Source organism: Xiphophorus hellerii, chromosome 21, assembly GCF_003331165.1.
Source record: "Xiphophorus hellerii strain 12219 chromosome 21, Xiphophorus_hellerii-4.1, whole genome shotgun sequence".
Taxonomy (NCBI): domain Eukaryota; kingdom Metazoa; phylum Chordata; class Actinopteri; order Cyprinodontiformes; family Poeciliidae; genus Xiphophorus; species Xiphophorus hellerii.
The window spans coordinates 26,032,311-26,052,181 of NC_045692.1; the positions used below are offsets into that span (position 1 = coordinate 26,032,311).

Sequence of the window (19,871 nt, forward strand, 5' to 3'; positions counted from 1 at the left end):
TTGATCTGTTGTTTATCACCAGGCGGTGCGGAGCGTCTCTCTGTTGTCTGGAGGTTTCGTCCAGATCGCTCCTCCATCATTCGCTCAGGAGGCGGAGCTTCTCTTTACCTTCTCCTCCAACAACCAATCAGGAGTGTTGCTGGCGGCCTTCAGTGACGACCGAGCGGACAGACAGGTGAGACCTACTCAGGTCATGTGATGCACCAATGATGCAGCGTGGTCACCTGCTGTCCTCTCTGTCCACAGTACTTCCTGTCCCTTCACCTGGTCTCAGGTGGTGTGGAGGCGGAGCTTGGGGATGTGGGCGGAGCCACTCGGAAGGTTAAAGTATTGAAGTCTGGTGGAGGATCATTCGGTGATGGAAGCGAACACTCAGTTATTATGACTGTCAACAGGAAGTATGTGTTGCCATGGAAACAATCCCCTGCACTTGCCGACGGTCGCACCTGAACAAGCCTTGTCCCCGTCGCCAGGTCTCTGTCCCTCCAGGTGGACGATGAGCACCTGAAATCGGCATCTCTGATGCTTGGAGGCTTTTCTCGGCTGACCCCATCCTCTCTCTTCATTGGTGGGCTCCCGCCAGAGAAGGAGTCCCGTCTGCCAATCAGATTGCGAGTTTCATCCCAGAGCTTCAGAGGCTGCATCCATCACCTGGTGGTGGGCGGAGCGTAAGTCCTTGTCTCTCACCGAGCCGCTGCCTGCTGTCTCTGATTGGCTAATGGTTGTGGTCTGCAGGCTTGTGGACCTATCGGTTGCAGTCAGTTACAAGGGGGCGGAGCTTAACAGCTGCCTGTTGGAGCGGAGCACGGCGGGGGCTGTGCTACCTGATGACCCGGACGTTGAGTCGACACCTGCACTCCTGTCTTTAACTCCGCCCACACACCTGAGAGCCCTGACAGCTGCAGCGCTAACAGTAAGCACGGTGTTTCCTAGCGATGCAGATGTGAGCTGCGTGCTGATTGGTCGGTTATCTAAGGCTGGTGATTGGTTTGTGTTGAAGTGTGCGGCGGAGCAGGAAGCATCCTTCCTGCCGTCGGCGGCGCAGTTTGGTTCGTCCAGCCACAGTCACATGACCTTCCTCATCAACCCCGGCGCCTTCAGGAAGAGGTTGGTCTCCATGACGACAGGGTGGGGGTGTTTGAGTTGCGTCCCCAGATTCTCTGATGCCGCTCTGCTGTGTCGTGTCTCTTGGTTGTCAGTGTGTCGGTGAGGTTGTCGGTTCGAAGCAGGGCTCTGGACGGCCTCATGCTCCTCCTGTCCGACGCCAAGCAGATGGACTTTGTCGTCCTAGGTCTGAGAGGGGGACGGGTCAGGCTGTCCGCCGACCTGGGGAAAGGCCCCGCCTCTGTCCTGTCCACCGCCGTCAACGATGGACACTGGCACTCTGTGAGTCAATCTCCAGAAGGACGAATTCAGGGTCCAGAGCCGGACCGGGATCTGAACCCTGCCCTGTTCGTCCGTCTCTCAGGTGAGCGCCGAGGTGAGCAGGAGGTCTGTGTCCCTGACGGTGGACGGCTCCCGTCCCGCCACCGCCTCAATCAAAGGGAACCACATGGACGTGGACAGGACGCTGTTCCTCGGAGGGCTACCTGCCGGTGTGAACGGCCGGAGGATCGGCGTACGTCCCCTCATGACATCACACACATTTTACACCAATCAAGAGCCAGCAGAGTGGAGATCTGCCCGGAGACATGCAAACGTCTACCGAGTTCAAGAGCAGGAGAGCAAGTGAGCTGGACCTGACTGAAGCTGTCCCCATGTCTGTCCTTCAGGTCAGCAGCAGTCTCCAAGGTTGTCTTCGGTCTGTCAGTCTCAACGGTACCATATTGGATTTGTCCAAGCCGTTCTCACAGCATGATGTCACTTCCTGCTTCACCAAGGATCAGACAGGAAGTTATTTCAACGGCAGTGGACACGCTGAGCTCAGTGAGTCCTCCAGCTCTTCTTCTCCTGCTGGGTTGAGCAGTAGAGGACAGTCCAGGGTGTCTCTGGTTGGACGCTGGTGAGGGGTGGCGGGGTGGGTTCGGTCCTGAGCAGACACCCAGGTGAGCCTCTGTTTGTCCCTGCAGTGCATGATGGGTATAAGGTCGGCGCTGACATGGCGGTGTCTCTGGAGTTCCGGACCAGCCAATCAGAAGGCGTCGTCCTGGGCATCAGCAGCGCCAAGGTGGACGCCGTTGGCCTGGAGATGGTGGACGGACAGGTGAGCCCGAGCGGCTAAGGTAAAGACAGGTGTAGCCATGGTAACGGCACTCAGACGAGGCCCTCTCTCTCCTCAGGTGGTGTTCAATGTGAACAACGGGGCGGGCCGCGTGGCGCTGCGCTCCACGGGCCCCGTGCTCTGCGACGGACTCTGGCACCACCTGGTGGCCAGAAAGACGAAGCACGGCCTGACACTGCGCGTGGATGGGACACAGTACAGCGCCGCTAACCCCTACCCACAATCCACCTCTGCCGAGACCAACAACCCCGTCTATCTGGGCGGGGTTCCAGGTGAGAGCAGCTGCTGAGCACCAGGTTCTGACCCGTTTCTGTTGGTTCTGACCAGTGATGTCAGTATTATGAGTAATCTAACGCGTTGCTATTTCAAATCCAGTAATCAGATTAAAGTTACTTATCCAAATAGCTGTGTTGCAATTTTCTTTGGTAATGTTTTTCCTGGTGGTCAGCGCCGTTTCTATGCCACAAAAACAAACAATGGAAACGAGATGCATTTTGCTGCTGGATCAACAGGAACTATTTTGAGTTTCTGTGGCCAAGTCTGATTATTATAAGCGGCTTTGGGCTCGTTTTTGAACATGAAGTTGTTCTGCAGAGACACATAATAAACCCCAGAACGTGTCTGACATCCAGGTAGTTTTAGTCGGACTCTCCCTGAGCATCATTTCCCGGATGATCCGCCCCGCTGTGTCTTTATTAATGTCAAGTTGAAAATATTAAAACTGCAAACATGGAGACTAATATGAACAGCGCAATAAACGTGAAAACAGTCCGTAAAGTTGTGCAACTAAACGCCATTATGATTTTGTAACCAGGTTGCTATGTATTGCAAATGTTTTTGCCCAGGTCCCTCTTGAAAATGAGATCTAGATCACAACGGTGTTACCTGGTTAAATAAAGGAATATAATTATAATCATTAATATTAAGTGTCACAAATCTGTGACACTTAATATTAATGACGCTGATCTGTGGAGCTGCAGGAGGTTCAAACACAGGGCCGTAACACACAACCTGGAGGCCCGGGGGGGGGGCGTAAAATCCTATTTATAGTTTTCCAGATAATAGAAACACAACAACAAACTCACATTACTAAAGTTTTTTTGTACTGCAGTAACCAGTAAACAATCTTCCCTTCAGTTCTTCCTTATCAGTGGAGACAAAATGTTGTTACTTTATAAAATAACTTGCAATTAAGTTTTGGCAAAGATCAATGTTATATTCACAGGTGTTGTTAGCAGCTGCTGAAAGTAACTAAAAAGTTACTGTTAATGCAACTTAGTTACTTTCCAAATCAAGTAATCAGTAATCTAACTAAGTAACTTTTCCAAGAAGTAATCAGGAATCCGATTAACGTTACTTTTTTAAATTAACTATGCCATCACTGGTTCTGACCCGTTTGTCTCCCTCCTCCAGCCGGCGTGAAGCAGAACTGCCTGAGCGTCCGCTCCGGGTTCAGAGGTTGCCTGAGGAACCTGCGGCTCGCCCGCTCTCACCTGAACCTCCCTCTCCACCTCAGCTCCGCCCACTTCCTGTCGGGCGTCACGCCGGACTCCTGCCCTGCCTCGTAGCGATCGTCGCCGTGGTGACGTCATCTCAGGTTGATTTTATTAAAGCTGATGTCATCATGATGTAATCAGACAAACAAATAAACCAGAGAAGAAGAAAGTTGTTTGTTTCTTCATTTTAATAAAGTTCAGTGATGAAGGTGAGAAAATAAAACCGGACACCAGGGGGCGTGCTGGTTCAGTCTGAGGCCATAAATACAGAAATGAGGTCAGAGGTCAAAGGTCAACAAAGTTCCTTAAATAAAAACAGTTTTTCCAGAATAAAGAACAGGAAGGATCGGTTCCAGCAGGCGGGTTCACCTGAATCAATTGACCCAACAGGAACCACTTCCTGTTCAGTTGACCCGGTACCATCAGTTCCTGCCAGTTACCATGGCAACAGATCCAGGTGAGAATCTGGCTCTCTTACCGCAGATCCAGATAACATGCATCAGGATCAGTTGCCATGGTGACGGGCCCAGGTGAGACAGGCTGGTGTTCTGATGGTCGAAACGGATCGCCGAGATTCTGAACCTGCCAAGCAGAACCGACCCAGTCCAAAAATGTGACAGGAAGTGGAAGAAAATATAACAAACAGGTGAAACTAGTGTCTACCACTGAAGACTTCCTTTCAAAATAAGAGTCCATCCCAACACCTTCCTACTCCGACCAGGGCTTTTATTTTGAAGGGCTCTCCTGTAGAGCGTCTACCACAGCAGACTGAGGTCAAAGTTCACTCCAACAGAGCCGACCATCAGGATCAGACCTGCTTCCTCCGAGCTCTATGGCACTTCCTGTTGCATCATGGGTAAATACTGGCTGAGCTTTGGCTGCGCAAGCGATGGAGGCAAGAAGCAGATTTTCATAATAAAAGCTTCTCGGTAGGTTCTCGAACTGTCAGTCAGGAGCACACCTGAGTCAGTCGGCCAATCAGAAGGCTTCCTGAAGCAGTCAGGGGGCGTGGCTTGAGGTGTGTGAGGGGGCGGGGCTTCTTAAATACATGACAGCTTCACCTGGAGACCAACGTCCACCTGCAGCGTACAGCGCCAGGGTGTGTGTGTGTTTGTGTGTGTGTGTTTGTGCATGCATTCATGTGGTGAGTTCTTCGCTCCAGTCGGGGTCAGAATCCGCTTGGTGCGATTGGCTGGGGACTACAACTCCCATAATGCAACAGAGGATCAACATTCAGTCCTGAAAGAGACAGACAGGAGAAAAGAGAGACCAAGCAGATCAACAGGTTGTTTTCTGAAATCATCCTAGTTTCTCTTCTTCTGCTGTTTAGTTCCTCAGTCTCTCTCTCTCTCTTTCTCAGCAGGGACATCTAGTGTTAATCAAGGGAACTGCAGCAGGAAGTGGGGGGTGACTGAACCACTGACCATCATGCAGACATGCAGCAGGTACAGCAGCAGGTACAGTGCCTCCTGCAGGCTTTTCAGCTGGCTGAGCCAATCAGAGCACTCCATACTGAAGCTGAACCAGTAGAATCTGAGTTCAGTTTCTACCCAGAAACTAAACGAGTTCAGGAGCCACAGAATTTAACAGGCTACCTGATTGGTTAAACCTGTTCCGGTTTAAACCAATCAGAGCCAGCCAGGCGGAGGCCATGCAACCGACCAATGAGCATTCAGCTGGAGTCCCACCTGCCTGTGACATCACTAATTGATCATGTGATCAGGAGGAACCTCCGTTTCTTTGTGGACGACGACTCTGGTGACGGACAGTTCAGGATGCTGCCGCCGCGCCTCGCACAGCGCCGCCGCCAGGGCCTTTAGAGAGACGGGACGGTCAGAACTGGACCGGAACTGGGACCAAGACCAAGACCAGAACCAGACCAGACTGGGACTGGACCGGGAACAATCTCAGGACCGGATCAAACCGGGACTGGATCGGACTCGGCCCCGGGTCCCGGTCCTCAGATCCCTGCATCTCCAGGAGTTTCCCTGGTTCTGCCAGGTGGTGGACCTGTAGGACTCGGACCAGCAGGTTCTGGTCGGGCCTTTGGGTCGGGCGTGTTGGTGAAGAGAGACGCTCAGAGGCTGTGCAACAAGGTGAGTCCTGCAGGTTCTGATGGGTTCAGGGTGGTGGTTCTGATGGGTTCTGATGGTACCTGCTCATGGTCTTCCTCGGTGTCTCCTGATATGACGATTCTTTTCTCCACTCTGGTTTCTGAAACTCCTCCTTTCACCATCTAAGGATGAAAACAGAAGAAGAAACCAGACTCAACATTTGAACCGTCCTGAAGGTCAGAGACCGCTGACCCAATGTGACCTTTGACCTGTTCAGTAGGCAGGCTGTGGGGGGATGAAATGTTACCTAAGATCAAAAGTTCTGGACAGAAGAATCAGAGGATCAGAGATCCTGCAAACTGCTGAGGTACATTTATGTGTCGCCGTGTGAACACGACTGTATGGGGTTGCCATGGTGATGTGGGTGGTGGTGTTGCCATGGTGATACCTTGGTGATGTGGGTGGTGGTGGTGGTGTTGGACGTCTCTGCGGTGAAGGTCTGGGAGCTCAGCAGGAGGCCGGCGGGGGGATCAGCGCCGCCGTGGCTCTGAAACACATCAGAACAAAACCAGAACCATCAGGGGCCACAAAGGGATGCTGTGAGTCCAACTGGTACCGACTGGATCGGTACCAGTCATGTCTACAGGAACACTCAACGTGACTCTAACCCTGCAGGTGGAGATGGTCAGTCAGAGCTTAAGGTCAGAGCCAAACGGGCCGGTCCGGGTCAGAGCCGGACCGGGTCGGACTGTTCTCTGAAACCAACCCTAAATCTCCTCTGAGGTCCGGCCCCTGGCTCCACCCAGGGAACCCGTGACAGTACAAGCAGGACCAGGGCGAGGCGGTACCAGGAAATGGGCCGGGTCTGAATGTTTACAAGTCACTTCCAGCTGAAATGGATCAGAACCAGGTCTTAAATCAAAGAATACAGGAGTAGGTTCTGCTGTTGGAGTTTGGGTTTCTGGTCTTCAGAGTTCTGCTGACTCTGTGTGTCCAGAACCAGAACCAGAACCAGATGAGGCAGCGTTTAGCTTCTCTGCTCCTCAGACCTGGAACAAAACCTGCTGGTTCCTTTAAGCTGGAGACCTGCCTGGTAGCTTTGGATCAGTACCAGAACCGCTCTGACTGACCCGATCACCTCTGGACAGATGCAAATATGGACCAACGAAAGACGTCCTCACCCCGGGAGCTTCGTAGGTCAGAGTCTTCCTCATCACCGGGACTTCCTGAAACACACAGGAAACACACCGACTGTTGACAACCAGAGACAACCGGTCCTCCACATTCATCGGGAAATGTTCTACCGGTACCAGAACCAGGCAGGTAACACTGGGACAGAGACTTTCAGGAGGACGGGTCCAAAAGGTCACGCGGGGTAACTGGGTCCGCTGGGGACAGAGGGACTCTAGGGGACTGGGTGGGACAGGACCGACTGGGACATGTCTCAGTGGGACGGGTCTCTGCGTCTCCATGGTTACCTCCTCGTCCTCATGTGGGGACTGTTGGGTGGGGCTGGTGGAGCCCCGGGACTCGGGGCGGGGTGAAGGCGGGGTCCGCTCTCCTTCCTCCTGGGAGTCGTCTGACTCCCCGTTGTCATGGTAACCACAGGCGTCCCGCTCGCCGGCTTGTCTGACCGCAGCCTCCGTCGATTCGTCGACGGCTGCCTGAGCGAGCACGCTGATGACATCATCATCACTGCTACCCTCATCACTGCCATCCTCATCCTCATCTTCATCACTAGCCTCACGTTTACCGCTGCCGTCGCTAGCTCCGCCCCCGTCGCCACGGCCGGGCCGCTGGGCTGTGACATCATCGTCAGGGGGGGACAGGGGATGAGCGGGGGGCGGGGCTACCTTAAAGCGATCTGCGACGTCCCGGTCCTGGTCCTGGTCCTGGTCCCTGGACTCTGGGAGGACAAAGACCGTCTCCACCTTCTCCGACGTCTGAAACAGAAAACAGAGACATTCAGGAGACACGATATGAAAACGTCTTCAAGTTCTGACTTAAAGGACAATCCTCTGGAGACAATGAAGACATGACAGAGATGGACCTGGACATGGGGACAGGGAGACAGGAGGACATGAGGACAGGTAGACAGGAGGACATGGGGACATGAGGACATGGGGACAGGAGGACATGGGGACAGCAGGACATGGGGACAGCACCTTCAGCAGGTTGTGTTCCCTGAAGGTCTCTTGCTCTCTGGTGGACTTTAGCAGAGCCGTCAGTTCTGGAGATATTTCATCGAAGGACAGTTTGGGCTGGACAGGAGAGACAGACTGAGGTGAGGACATGGACATGGACACCTTCATGGACCTGGCAGCTCTGGACCAGAACCGAGCCCAGTGGGTTCTGGGTTCTACTGAAACTTCAGTCATCTTCAGTTTCAAACTTCCCAACAGTCAAACGACCAGAGAGGCTCATCGAACCCTGCCCTGAACCCTGACCTCTGGATGAACCCTGACCTCCCATCGCAGCCCAACAACTGAACCAAACCTGAAAAGCAGAAGCTTCAGCTGAAGGAGGTGAAAGTGGGGGAGCGAAGCAGGAAATGTCCTTCCCGGGTGGGAAGAGGAAGAAAAGCCAGCAGCTTCCTGAGCTCCATCTTGGTCAGGAACAGGAACAAAATGGCCTCTGGGAGGAAGTGGAGCTGAAGCCTGGAGCTCCTCACTGCCCCCTGCTGGACAAAAACCACCAGAACTGGACATGAAGGACCCGAGGCCTCCAGGCTGGTTCTGGTTCTGGGCCTGCGGGCTGGCCAGCAGGAACAGGAAGTGACCCGGCCGGACGCTTTACGAGACAGGAAGCCATAAGAACCTGTTCCGGATCAGAACCAGCGCTCTCAGCCGTTCAGTTTCACACCTCACTTCCTGCTTCAGCGCCACAGCAGGTCAGTGATGTCACTCATCATGCTTGTTTCCATGTCAACCAGCATACCACTGTGGCTGTGGGGGCGGGGCTTAGCTCTGACATCATCAGGACTCTTCCCTCCTCCCTGCTGGCGCCGGCGGCGTCTTCGGCTCCCAGACGGTGACAGGCCGTCCTCTACTGATGACATCATCAGTGGGAGACACCAGGACGGTTCTGTCCGTTGCCATGGTGACATCGTCCTCGGCCCGCACCCAGAGGACTCTGCCAGTGGTGGTGTCGTAGCTCCGCCTCTGCCTCTCTCTGATTGGCTGTTGAGCCACTCGGCTTATCATGAACAGCCCCCCACCCTGCCCCCCGCCTCCTGGAGGGGACAGGTGAGCGACATCAGCCAATCAGGTGACAGGACACAGGTAAGGTAAATAAGCTTCAAGTAGCACCATTATGATCTGTAATATCTGGTAAAACATGGAATATTAAAGTGACCTGAACTGAAGGGTCCGGTTCTGGTTCCTCAGAGGTTCTACAGACCTAAAAGTTCTGCTGAGGGTCTGGACACACCTGGACCCCCAGTTGACCCCAGGTTGACCCCGGTCGACCCACTCACCTCCTCCGGCTCCAGCGGTTCGATCATGGGCGCGTCGTCGGCGCGGCGCAGCGGAGACGCGGCCAGGCGTTTGTCCCACTCCGTCATGCCGCCGCCCCCCTGCTCTCCCTCCAGGAAGGAGCGCCGCAGCGCACTGATGGACGTCTGGACGATGTCCTCTGGGCTGCCCAGCGTCTCCTGTGGCGGACGGGACAGAGGGTTGCCGGTTCGATTCCCCGCCTGTGATTGGACGAGCCTCATGTTTACCTGAGTCTTCAAGTCTTCGTCCTGATCAGACTGTTGGACAGACAGAGGACACACAGACACGTTACAGCGTGTCCCCAGGGGACGGGTGACCTGTACGGGAGGGACAGGTGTGTACCTCGGTCACGGTCAGGTCGCCATCGACGACGGTGTCCGTCAGCTCCGTCTGGAAAACAAAGAGTTAATTACAGGGACATGGACAGGAGGGAGAGGAGGGACAGGTTTGGTTACCTTGGTGTCGTGTTTCTGTGGAGACGGAGGACTTTCTGGTGAAACCTCTGCGGTCTTCCTCTCCTCTTTCTGCTCCTCTTTCTGCTCCTCCTGCACCAGCAGCAGCAGAACCTCCTCAACTGGAACCAGAACCAGAACCTTCATGGGTTGGACAGGTGTCCTCGTCCCCTTTATGAGACATTGTGACCCGTCCAGTTCTTCCAGAGAAAGTCCTCCCCGAGTTTATTAAGCCAACGGTACCAACTGATCGATCATTACCCATCGATCAGCTGCTTCTTCGGCTCCTCTGATTGGCCAGATTCTTACCTGGCTCCTCCCTCCTGTCGTCCAGCGTCCTGGTTACCGTGGCGATGTGGTCGCTGACAGCGATGGCTTTTGATGCTGCATACAGTCCTGAGCCCATGTCTGCACACACACACACACACCCACACACACTGCTGTGATGTCATCACCATTACATCAGCACAGGAAACCAACAGTCACCGTTGCCATAGCAACCATTGTGATGCTCAGCCAGTCTGTTCATTAACAGGCCATTGCCAAGGCAACAGCACAATCAGCCAATCAGAGCTAAGGGCACATGCATGGCATCTCTGGCGGACCAATCAGAGCACAGCGTTGGTGTCACATGGTGACTGAGGTTCTTCTGAACAATATGGCCGACACCGAGGTCAGAGACCAGGGACCCCACCTGGTGGTGGAGCGGGGACCAGGTTCCCTCGTCCAGGTGGAGGTGGGACCCGGTTTGAACCCGGTTAGGGTCAGAACCTGCTGCTCCAGGTGTCTGGGCGATGGAGGACGCAGCAGGACACGGACAGACGGTGAGGGTTTATGAAGCCTGACCTTCGGTCGGTCATGGAACAAAACAGCTGAACCAACAAGAAAAGTGTAGATCTAACACACCTTGAACACCTGAACCTGAAGACTCCAGAGATTACTCTGGTCCCTGTTGGACGTCTCAGTGGTCGTCCACAGGGTCTCTGCTTTGTCTCGTTAGGATCCGACTGCTTGCTTTGCTCAAACAGCCAGCAGTGAGCTGGTATCAGAGTTCAGAGGTACCAAGAGAAACCATTGATGAACCGAACTCTGGGTAGAGAGGAAATCTACAAAGAAGTTCTGGATTAGATGTGTTAGAAAGAGAAGAGGACACTGCTCTGGTTGATGAAGGTTTTCTCCAGGGTCAACCAGAAACTGGAGGCTCCAAACATCATCAAGCCTCAGATTCAGGAAGAGCAGAGCGCCTGGTGGAGCATAACGGCTCCAGTAGTTTGGCTGTTTGGTTCATGAGTTTTTGAGAGGACTTGTCAAGAATCAGTCTGTAGAGGTAATCCTGTCCGGTTCCTTCTGTTCTGTGTGCAAAGGTTGATCTTTAGCAGTGGTTGGCCGCTGAGAATGAAGCAAACAGTTTCCATGTATGGTGCACTGTCTCTACCCCTGAGCCCCGCAGCGCCCCCTGCACACATGATGATGGCAGCACATGTCTGACATGTGACTGCATCAACGCAAACAGATGATCATGGCGGGTCTGAAACAAGCGCAGCCAGTCAGGATGCAACAATCCAAAAAAAGCTGAGAGAAGCAAGAGCTGGAATCAATCAGAGAGCAGCACCACTCCAACCAATCAGAGAGCAGCAGCATTCCAGCCAATCAGAGAGCAGCACCACTCCAACCAATCAGAGAGCAGCAGCATTCCAGCCAATCAGAGAGCAGCACCACTCCAACCAATCAGAGAGCAGCAGCATTCCAGCCAATCAACAGAACTCAGAGCTGCAGAGTCCAGGACTACCTGAGTAAGCTTGACCGTTGGCTTTGAGCGACACAGTGATGGCAGGAGAGCCAATCAGAGAAGACGTTGCTGTGGTCCTGGAAGCTAAAGACCAATCAGAAATGGGTAAAGAACATGTAAACACTCTAGTGACCCATCAGTACTCCCCTCCCACTGGAACCGGCCATAGAAAGTGGACCTAGAGACTCTGTCAGGGTGCTTGGAGCTCCTACCAGAGGCCCCAGTGCTCAGGGCCCCGTCCTCCATGTTTCAGACCTGAATGGGCTCCCAGCTGGTTTCTGCAGAGGGCACCACCATCATTTGAATGAGGTGTGCCGGAGCAGAGAAGCGGGCCCTGAGGACCGGGTCTGGGAACCGATGCCTGCACCAGAATCAGGACTAACTACAGGGGTCCGTACTCCTTCTGAGACCAGAACAACAGAACCAACACGTAGAGCTCTACAGAAACCAATGACCCTACTGGTAACTGGTGTGACTGGTACCTCCGTCCAGGCTCCGGCTCAGCATGTTCCTCTTGCTGATGCATCGTGGGAAGTTGGGAGCGGGTCTGGATATCTGAGCGCTGGCTCTGCGGCTCTGAATCTGGGTCCGACCGCTGTAGCGAAACTTTGACCCCAGAGAGAGAAACTTCTTTGGCGGTTCCTCAGGAGACAGCAGCCTGTGAGACAGACGGCCGTGAGACGTCTCATGGACACATGGACGGAGACGTGTGGACACCAGAGAGCTGCCGACCTGAAGAAGGAGTGATGCTCCACACACACCTTCCACAGCCGCTTGGCTGCTCTGTGGTTCAGCAGCTTGAAGCCAATGATGGACTCAAACTGGTCAAACTGGAGACAAACAGACTTTGCAGTAAACCCAGCAGGCATCAGCTGCTAGCAACACAGCTACATGTTAGCTCATTAGCACTCCATAACAACTTGGTAGTGGTGAGCACTGCTAGCTAACAAACGAGCTAAAACACTAGCTCTTTGGTAAAGGGCTGATCATAAACATTAGTTATGCTAATGCTAAAGTCCTATACTAACATAGTATTTAGCAGAAGCTAATGCTAAAGGGCTAACTTCAAACAATCATGTGTCAGTGACACTAACGTAGTAGCTAAGTGTGCTAAAGGTTAACAAACCGCTAAAGAGGTAAACAAAACAATTAGCTCTGCTATTAGCGCCTTAGCAGATTAGCAGAACTGCGCCCACCTCTTCAACATGCTAACAGCTGGTTGTCAGTAAGCTAACTTGATTAAAACATTGCTGGGTCAGAGGACAGTGGGTGTCTTGGTCCGTCTCACCTCTCCAGGTCGGATCTTGATGTAAAAGTTGTTCCGTTTGTAGGAAATCTTCAGGATCTTCGGCCAGGAGAATCGGTTGATTCTCAGCCGGTCTCTGTACACCAGCAGCCCGCTGTTACACACGCCCAGCATGATGGCCACGCCCTCCGAGTCCTGCAGGCACACAGACGTCAGTGAAGGCAACACGGCCACTTCAGGCACAGCTGCAGGAGGACGGACATCGGGGGGCACCGGGGGAACATCTGGGCTCACAACCGGCGACAGCAGCAACAGGTGAGACTGGGCCAGGTATCAGGTTCTGATCTAATTGTGTGATCCATGAGAGGCGGTTCCTCAACAGAACCACCGTCTGTCCACAATTTGGACGACCTCAGGACAATCAGGATCACACTGAGGACGCCGTCTTACCTCTGATTGAGCAGACAGGCAGTCAAAACGGCTTCCTGCCATCTAGTCCAAGCAGGCAGACAGACAGAGACAGAGAGACGGAGACAGAGAGACGGAGACAGAGAGACGGACAGAGAGACAGAGGGACAGACAGTCATTCAGACAGAAGGACTGGTCTGCATGTAGACCGTCCAACAGAGACACTCACATCTTTAAACTGAGGGTTTGCTAGCAGGACGTCCTGAAGGACAAATGGACTCTGTTGGACACCAAGGGAAGCTCCGATTGGCTCAGAGAGGAACCAATCAGAAGCCAGTTAGAAATTAAATCTGGAGTCTAACAGGAAACAGAAAGTTCAGCCAAGCTGAGGGTCAGGCTGAGGTCAGGGTCACTGAGGTCAGGGCGGGGTCGCCTGGAGGATGTACAGGTGAGGTGAATGCAGGTTTGTGTTCTGGCTGACGATGGGATCAGTCGGACCCGTTTCGCCGTCGGTCCTGATCAGAGATTCTGATGAACTGAACCTGATGGTGGAAAAATCGTTTCTGTCCCATCAGCAGCAGCCGCCGCTATCGATGGAACAGGAAGTGTGTCGCTGCTGATTTATTGGACGCTCTGAAAGCAGAGCGGCAGCGGACTGAACCCAATGAGGACGGGCCGGAGCTGTGGTCCAACAGAACCACGGCTCAAACTGCGTCACTGCTGGTTCAGAAAAAAAACCAACACGGTGACCCAGAACCCGGTTGGCTCTGACTGGAGGAACCCAGAACCCGGTCGGCTCTGACTGGAGGAACCAGAACCCGGTCGGCTCTGACTGGAGGAACCCAGAACCCAGTCGGCTCTGACTGGAGGAACCCAGAACCCAGTCGGCTCTGACTGGAGGAACCAGAACCCGGTCGGCCTCACCTTGGCGTGATGCAGGTCCACTCCGTACATGGAGAGTTTCTTCACATTCTCCAGGAAATGCATCTCGGCTTCTGCTGGACTCATTCCTCTGAACACAGAGAGACCGGTCAGAACTCCAGAACCTCACCTGAACCCGGAAACATCCGACCGGCACCGCGGCCCACCGACCTGAGGGTCCGGTGCAGATCCATGATCTTGGCCTCCATCTCTTTGGTTTGGTTTGGAGCGAAACACAACTCACTGACGTAGTCTGGAGCACATTCATCTGGAAACCAGACGGACAAAGGTCAACCAGAAACACTGACCTGCTCTGACCCCTGGGGGTCAGTCAGGGTCAGAGTTCAGTCTCTCAGGTGTTTTCCGTACCAGAGTCGTAGTCTCCGAGCTCCGACTGAACCGTGTAGGAACCAAGAACGGCGTGAGTTGCAAAGGAACATGGAAGACGTCCGGAAACGACATCCTGTCTGAGCTGCAGACACAGGAAGTACCTGCCGAGAGACAGAAACCAGGTGAGACACAAAGACGAGGCCGAGCTGGGAGCTGGTCAACTGGTGGCGCCGTACCTGGTGATGTCCTCAGACAGCTGGGCCGGGTTCGGAGGGTAAAACTTTACGTTAAAGGAGAAGTTCCAGGGAACGCCTGAGGAGAGAAGAGCAGAGTCAGCGCTAACGGAAAGGTACAGCGCAGACGCTACAACCAACCAATCAGCTCCAAACTGACCTCTGACCTGCTTCTTGATCTCCTTCGCAGGATCCAACCAGTTCTGCAACAGACAGACAGACAGTGGACAGTTAGACAGGTGGACAGTTAGACAGGTGGACAGAAGCATCCTTTAGATAGGAAACCTGACTGCTTCGTTCTTTAACTAGCGTCTATTCAGACATGAAATCTGTCAACATTACTGGTTAACTGGACAGGTAGAGAGACAGACAGAGACAGGTGAGACAGGTACCTTGTTGCTGTCTGCGTCTCTGAAGGACAGGCTGAAGTAATCTCTCTCCAGCAGGTTGAGGTGATCACAAACTTTCTCAAACAGCTGCAAACCTCGAGATCGTTTCTGGAACCAGAGAGAGAACAGGCGGTTTACTTCATGATTTGACTAGGACAGTCCACATCAGTCAACATTGCTGTGGTTTACAGCAACGTTAATTAGCACAATGGCTAAACGTCAGGCAGGTAAGGACAGAAAGAGAAACAGATTAAAATAAAGTATTTTTTATTTCTGAATAAAATCAATTAAAGGTGAGGAGCTAAACAGCTAGCTGTCTAGCTGATCACAGGTCAGTCCTGGGGTTTAGTGGAAACAAATGCTAAAGCTCTGATCTCAACCATGTTGAACCACCGGGTGACATTTCCACTACAGGAAATGGAACAAAAACGTCTTCAAAATAAGAGCCTGAGTACAAACATCCAGCTACTTTAGTAATGATGACAACTTCAACACAGACGTTGAAGTTTATTCAAGTGAAAGTTTAGCAATCTAGCGCTTCAGAATTTAAGCTAAGTACGCTACAGTTAGCTCCACTGTTAGCGGATTAGCGGGAGTGCGCCCCCCGCTGGTCTTACATGATAGCAGTTTGCTAAGTTACATTTGATGACATTTAAACTTGGATAACATTGGACCAGGTGAGCTGTAACGGTTCTGCTGTCTCATTATCAGTCTGTCCCTGTCCAGTTTGTCCATCATGTCTCACCTCCATGATGCAGGTGAACTGCGACCCGTCCAGCAGCGCCACCCGGGTCTGCATGGTTCTGAAGCCCAGCGCGGTTCTGGCCGGAGAGCGAGCGACACGTCCGCCCGACGACAGCAGACTGCTGGAGTCCTCGGCCAATGAGCTCTGAGCTGGGCCCTCTGCTCCCTGAGGAAACAGGAAGTGATTCACAGCAGGCCTGAGGTCAGAGGTCATCCGGGGTCTGAGGCCAGTTACCTGTTTAGGTGTGGAGTGGGCGGCGGCTTCAGGGAAAGGCTCCGCCTCTGGGGGCTGGGCTTCACTGGGCTCTGTTGTCATGGTGATTCACCTAGAGACAGTGATGTCACAGCTTACTGCCACGGTTACCACGGAGACCAGTGATGTCAGAGCAGGACACGGTTCAGGAAGTGATGTTTGGTTCATTAATTAATGCTGATGTGACACTGGGCCACCCAGAACCCAACTGGACCTCCCGACGCTGACTGCCATGGTAACCAGCCGCTGACCCCGTCCAGCTGTCAGGTGAACGGTTACCACGGCAACGGCAGACAGACGGATTACAGCCGGAGACAATCTGATGTAATCTGATTTGGTGAGGATGATGAGGAGATTCTGAGAGGAAGGTTCTGGAACCAGAGCGGAAAAACAGCTGGTTCTGGTTGGGTTCTGACAAACTGGACCTGGACGGTCCAGAGCGCGGACAGAACCAGAACCAGAGTTTATGACCCAATCATCATTTTACAGGATTAACCATTTTAGAACCTTCAGAACCTCCTGAAGATCTGTGACGTTAGGTCCAGATGGTTCTGGTTCTGTTGGTTCTGATTCTGTTGGTTCTGGTACAGATGGTTCTGGTTCTGTTGATTCTGGTCCAGATGGCTCTGGTTTTGTTGATTCTGGTTAAGATGGTTCTGGTTCTGATGTTTCTGATCTTGAAGCCTGTCTTGGTTCTGGTTAATTGGACCGGTTCTGTTGTGGTTCTGGTGAATTGGACCGGTTCAGTTGTGGTTCTGATGAATTGGACCGGTTCTGTTGTGGTTCTGATTAATTGGACCGGTTCTGGTGAATCTGGTGAATTGGACCGGTTCTGTTCTCCAGCTTGTATTAATGACGTTTTTCTCCACGCAGGGTCAGAATTATTCGTACAGGAGAACTGGACCTGCAGAACCGGAGCTGTCAGGTTCTGGAAGCAGCCAGGACTCAGAACCGGTTCGGGTCCCGGACGGGTTGAAGCAGCAGGACCCTCCCATCATCCTCATCCTCATCTTCCTCAGCAGCAGCACGCGCTGCTTTGTTCAGGTGCACCTGATGAAGATGAGGATGCTCTTCATCACCGGAACCAGCTGACTCATCAGCCGCAGCACGAACCCGAACCGAACGCATGAGACCGGGTCCAGACCGACCGGACCGGACCGGACCGGACCGGACCGCAGCTCTTCCTCTGCGGGTCGGGAGTGTCCCGGGGCGCGCGCGAGCCTGAGGTCCTGCAGCAGGACACGGACACGCGCATCGGGCTGCAGCGGGACCGGAACCGAGCGGCAGCAACTGGAGGTTCTATGTAGTGACCGAACCGAACCGACCCGGACCGAACCGAACCGAACCGAACCGGACCAGCTGCTCTCACATCAAAGCACATCTTTACCTGTCCTCGTGCAGGACGCTCGCCCTCTTTCCGCCGGTCAGCGACGCCGCTCTGCTCTCTACGTCATCACCTACTACGACGGGCTGTGACGTCATGACGCACACCGGGGCCCGAGGGGTTCAGGAGACCGGGGGTCCAGGGGCCCCAGGCTGAGTGTTCCTCTCTGCTGTCGCAGTAAATCTGTTTTCTCTTGCTGGTGAGTTTGATCAGCGGAACCAGAACCACAGAATCGGGTCGGTTCGGTTCTCCTCAGGAACATTCAGGAGGATCAAATTTAAATGTGCTGCTAACAGCCTGTAAATCATATCATAAAGCATCTGCTGATTTTTATTCCCTGGTTTCACTGAATCATTACAGACAGAAACGTTGAACTGGTTGCATTTCTGTCTCACTTTCCAGTCAATGTTTCCCAGTTTGAACATTTTCACTCATCATCCATCACTTCTTACTTTGACTTCACTCAAAATGGCCGAAACCATCAGCAGTGAAGCTTCAGAGGCTCGTTTACTTACCAACTGGACCTGGAGCCATGCTAACAGATATGCTAAACGATATGCTAACTGCTGTGCTAACAGATATGCTAACATATATGCTAAACGATATGCTAACTGCTGTGCTAACCGATATGCTAACCGTTGTGCTAACCGATATGCTAACTGCTGTGCTACCTGATATTCTAACCGCTGTGCTAACTGCTGCGCTAACAGATACAGTCAAATAATGCCCCCCTGTCCTGTTTCTCTGGTTGGGTTCAGTCAGACAGATCTAAGCGCATAGATCTATGAGGAATGTGACTGTAAAAATCTGTGTATTAAAACAAACTGCATACTTTTATTTTAATATTTCATTATGATTACAATTATGATTTGAATAATCAGGTTATTAATGAGCAGATGACCAGTGTGTGTGTGTGTGTGTGTGTGTGTGTGTGTGTGTGTGTGTGTGTGTTACTCACCGGTGCAGACAGGAAGTGATCCGTTCAAACAAAAGCAGAAAAAAGAACTGAGATGAAAGAAGTAAATGATGACATCACAGCTCTTCTTCTGCTGCTGCTATTATTGTAGTGGGTTGGTGACATCATCACCATCGTCACCCTCTATGAACCTCCTGAACACACACCCACACACACACACACACACACACAGCGGCCAGCAGCAGCTGTACTGGGAGTTCTGGTTGAAGCTTCAGGAAGTTCTCTGGATGTTTAATGAACAGATCAGGATTTAAAATGAAAACTGATTTTTGATAAAGTATCAGTCAGGGGAAGGAGACACAAACATGGAGGACCCATGTGGCCTAGTCAAAGCAGGAGGAAGATGAGCAGCTGGACTGAAACCCGTCCAGTACCGAACACTGACTGGATAAACTTAATGTCATGTTTTATTTAACAGAAATAATAATAATAATAATAATAAATCAGTGAATACTTCCTGCTGCTCCTTTAAGACCCGAACCAAAACATCCGAGTCCAACCGGGTCAGGAGGCCTTGGTCCAGGTCCAGACCGGCAGAACCCGGCTGGGGAGCAGCAGGGAGGAAGAGGAGGGTGAGGAGGAAGAGGATTACCTGAGCAGGTTCTGCAGCAGTGAGGAAGAAGATGCTGGTGCTGGTTCTGGTTCTGGTTCAGGCGGTCCGGTTCTCCCAGTCGGTCTGTCTGCAGCTGTTTGACGGATTATTGGTTTCTGCTCAGGCTCCGCCCCCAGATTATCCCCCCCCTCCCAGACTGCCAGCTGCAGGAGGGGGGAGGGGAGGGGGGGGCTGATGGAGACAGTGAGCCTGGTTCTCGTCCCGGTTCTGGTCCCGGTTGTGTTTCTGGTTCTTGTTCTGCTGATGCTGTCGTCCTGCAGGGATCAGAACCTCTCAGAACCTCAGGTCCATTCTGGTTCTGGAGGACAGAAAACTCCTGCACTCTGATTGGTCCAGGCGGCTGGGGGCGGGGCTTGTCAGACTCCTGCAGCGCTCTGATTGGTGGAGCCAAACTGATCCGAGATCAGATTCCCTGATGGCTGAAAGTCTGAGAAACACGAGGACGAGTTCAGAGTGTCCTCCTGTCTGTCTGTCTGGTCTGTCTGTCTCTCTGTCCTCCTGTCTGTCTGTCTGTCTGTCCTCCTGTCTGTCTGTCTGTCTGTCTGTCTGTCCTCCTGTCTGTCTGTCTGGTCTGTCTGTCTCTCTGTCCTCCTGTCTGTCTGGTCTCTCTGTCTCTCTGTCCTCCTGTCTGTCTCTCTGTCTGTCTGGTGTCTCTGTCTCTCTGTCCTCCTGTCTGTCTGTCTGTCTGTCTGTCTCTCTGTCCTCCTGTCTGTCCTCCTGTCTCTCTGTCCTCCTGTCTGTCTGTCTGTCTGTCTGGTCTGTCTCTCTCTCTGTCTGTCCTGTCAATGAAAGGACAGACAGAGGGACAGAAGGAGGTACTGTCCTCGTCCAGAGGACGTCCTCATGTCCCCAGGTCTTGAAGTCCTCC

General features: G+C 52.8%; 2 protein-coding genes and 1 long non-coding RNA gene across 11 annotated transcripts in view; 2 read left to right on the plus strand and 1 right to left on the minus strand.

Annotated features, from left to right (window-relative positions):
• The window catches only part of lama1 (laminin, alpha 1), a 30,993-nt gene extending 27,107 nt beyond the window's left edge, over nucleotides 1-3,886 (plus strand). For all 3 annotated transcript variants that reach the window (XM_032551424.1, XM_032551426.1, XM_032551425.1), the window contains 11 exons: nucleotides 23-175; nucleotides 247-398; nucleotides 474-668; nucleotides 736-913; nucleotides 1,001-1,107; nucleotides 1,200-1,386; nucleotides 1,469-1,618; nucleotides 1,773-1,926; nucleotides 2,070-2,203; nucleotides 2,280-2,493; nucleotides 3,635-3,886. In XM_032551424.1, the coding sequence (XP_032407315.1) occupies nucleotides 23-175; nucleotides 247-398; nucleotides 474-668; nucleotides 736-913; nucleotides 1,001-1,107; nucleotides 1,200-1,386; nucleotides 1,469-1,618; nucleotides 1,773-1,926; nucleotides 2,070-2,203; nucleotides 2,280-2,493; nucleotides 3,635-3,789 (1,779 nt within the window). In that variant the 3' untranslated portion in view covers nucleotides 3,790-3,886. The remainder of the gene's footprint in view (nucleotides 1-22; nucleotides 176-246; nucleotides 399-473; nucleotides 669-735; nucleotides 914-1,000; nucleotides 1,108-1,199; nucleotides 1,387-1,468; nucleotides 1,619-1,772; nucleotides 1,927-2,069; nucleotides 2,204-2,279; nucleotides 2,494-3,634) is intronic.
• Nucleotide 3,887: 1 nt separating this feature from the next.
• On the minus strand, nucleotides 3,888-18,547 carry epb41l3a (erythrocyte membrane protein band 4.1-like 3a). 7 transcript variants are annotated; one of them, XM_032551428.1, is made up of 26 exons: nucleotides 18,373-18,547; nucleotides 16,013-16,103; nucleotides 15,779-15,943; nucleotides 15,037-15,141; nucleotides 14,805-14,847; nucleotides 14,648-14,723; nucleotides 14,451-14,572; nucleotides 14,253-14,349; nucleotides 14,085-14,172; nucleotides 13,203-13,244; nucleotides 12,795-12,947; nucleotides 12,239-12,336; nucleotides 11,989-12,164; nucleotides 11,507-11,590; nucleotides 10,027-10,125; nucleotides 9,721-9,839; nucleotides 9,608-9,655; nucleotides 9,493-9,522; nucleotides 9,247-9,423; nucleotides 7,937-8,032; nucleotides 7,625-7,714; nucleotides 6,953-6,997; nucleotides 6,220-6,318; nucleotides 5,873-5,953; nucleotides 5,406-5,531; nucleotides 3,888-4,956 (listed from the first exon to the last, which is right to left on the minus strand). In XM_032551428.1, the coding sequence occupies exons 2-25, from the start codon at nucleotides 16,091-16,093 to the stop codon at nucleotides 5,421-5,423; spliced, it is 2,325 nt and encodes a 774-aa protein (XP_032407319.1). In that variant the 5' UTR covers nucleotides 16,094-16,103; nucleotides 18,373-18,547; the 3' UTR covers nucleotides 3,888-4,956; nucleotides 5,406-5,420. The 7 variants fall into 7 exon arrangements, with proteins under 7 accessions (XP_032407319.1, XP_032407320.1, XP_032407318.1 ...); XM_032551429.1 differs by lacking the exon at nucleotides 18,373-18,547 and adding an exon at nucleotides 17,418-18,309 and having other exon boundaries at nucleotides 5,410-5,531; XM_032551427.1 differs by lacking the exon at nucleotides 18,373-18,547 and adding an exon at nucleotides 17,418-18,308.
• LOC116711865 (uncharacterized) lies at nucleotides 16,110-18,251 on the plus strand. The gene is made up of 2 exons (XR_004337351.1): nucleotides 16,110-16,367; nucleotides 16,904-18,251. It is a non-coding gene; the product is annotated as an uncharacterized LOC116711865 (long non-coding RNA).
• Nucleotides 18,548-19,871: the final 1,324 nt, after the last annotated feature.

Bases quoted from the DNA above. Each gene is read 5' to 3' on its own strand.
- epb41l3a (XM_032551428.1), bottom strand. From the start codon at position 16,093: ATGACAACAGAGCCCAGTGAAGCCCAGCCCCCAGAGGCGGAGCCTTTC. The intron at 14,173-14,252 runs GTCGGTGGGCCG...CTCTGTGTTCAG, and splicing joins GATCTGCACCGGACCCTCAG to AGGAATGAGTCCAGCAGAAG. The intron at 7,715-7,936 runs GTGCTGTCCCCA...TTTCTGTTTCAG, and splicing joins GGGAACACAACCTGCTGAAG to ACGTCGGAGAAGGTGGAGAC.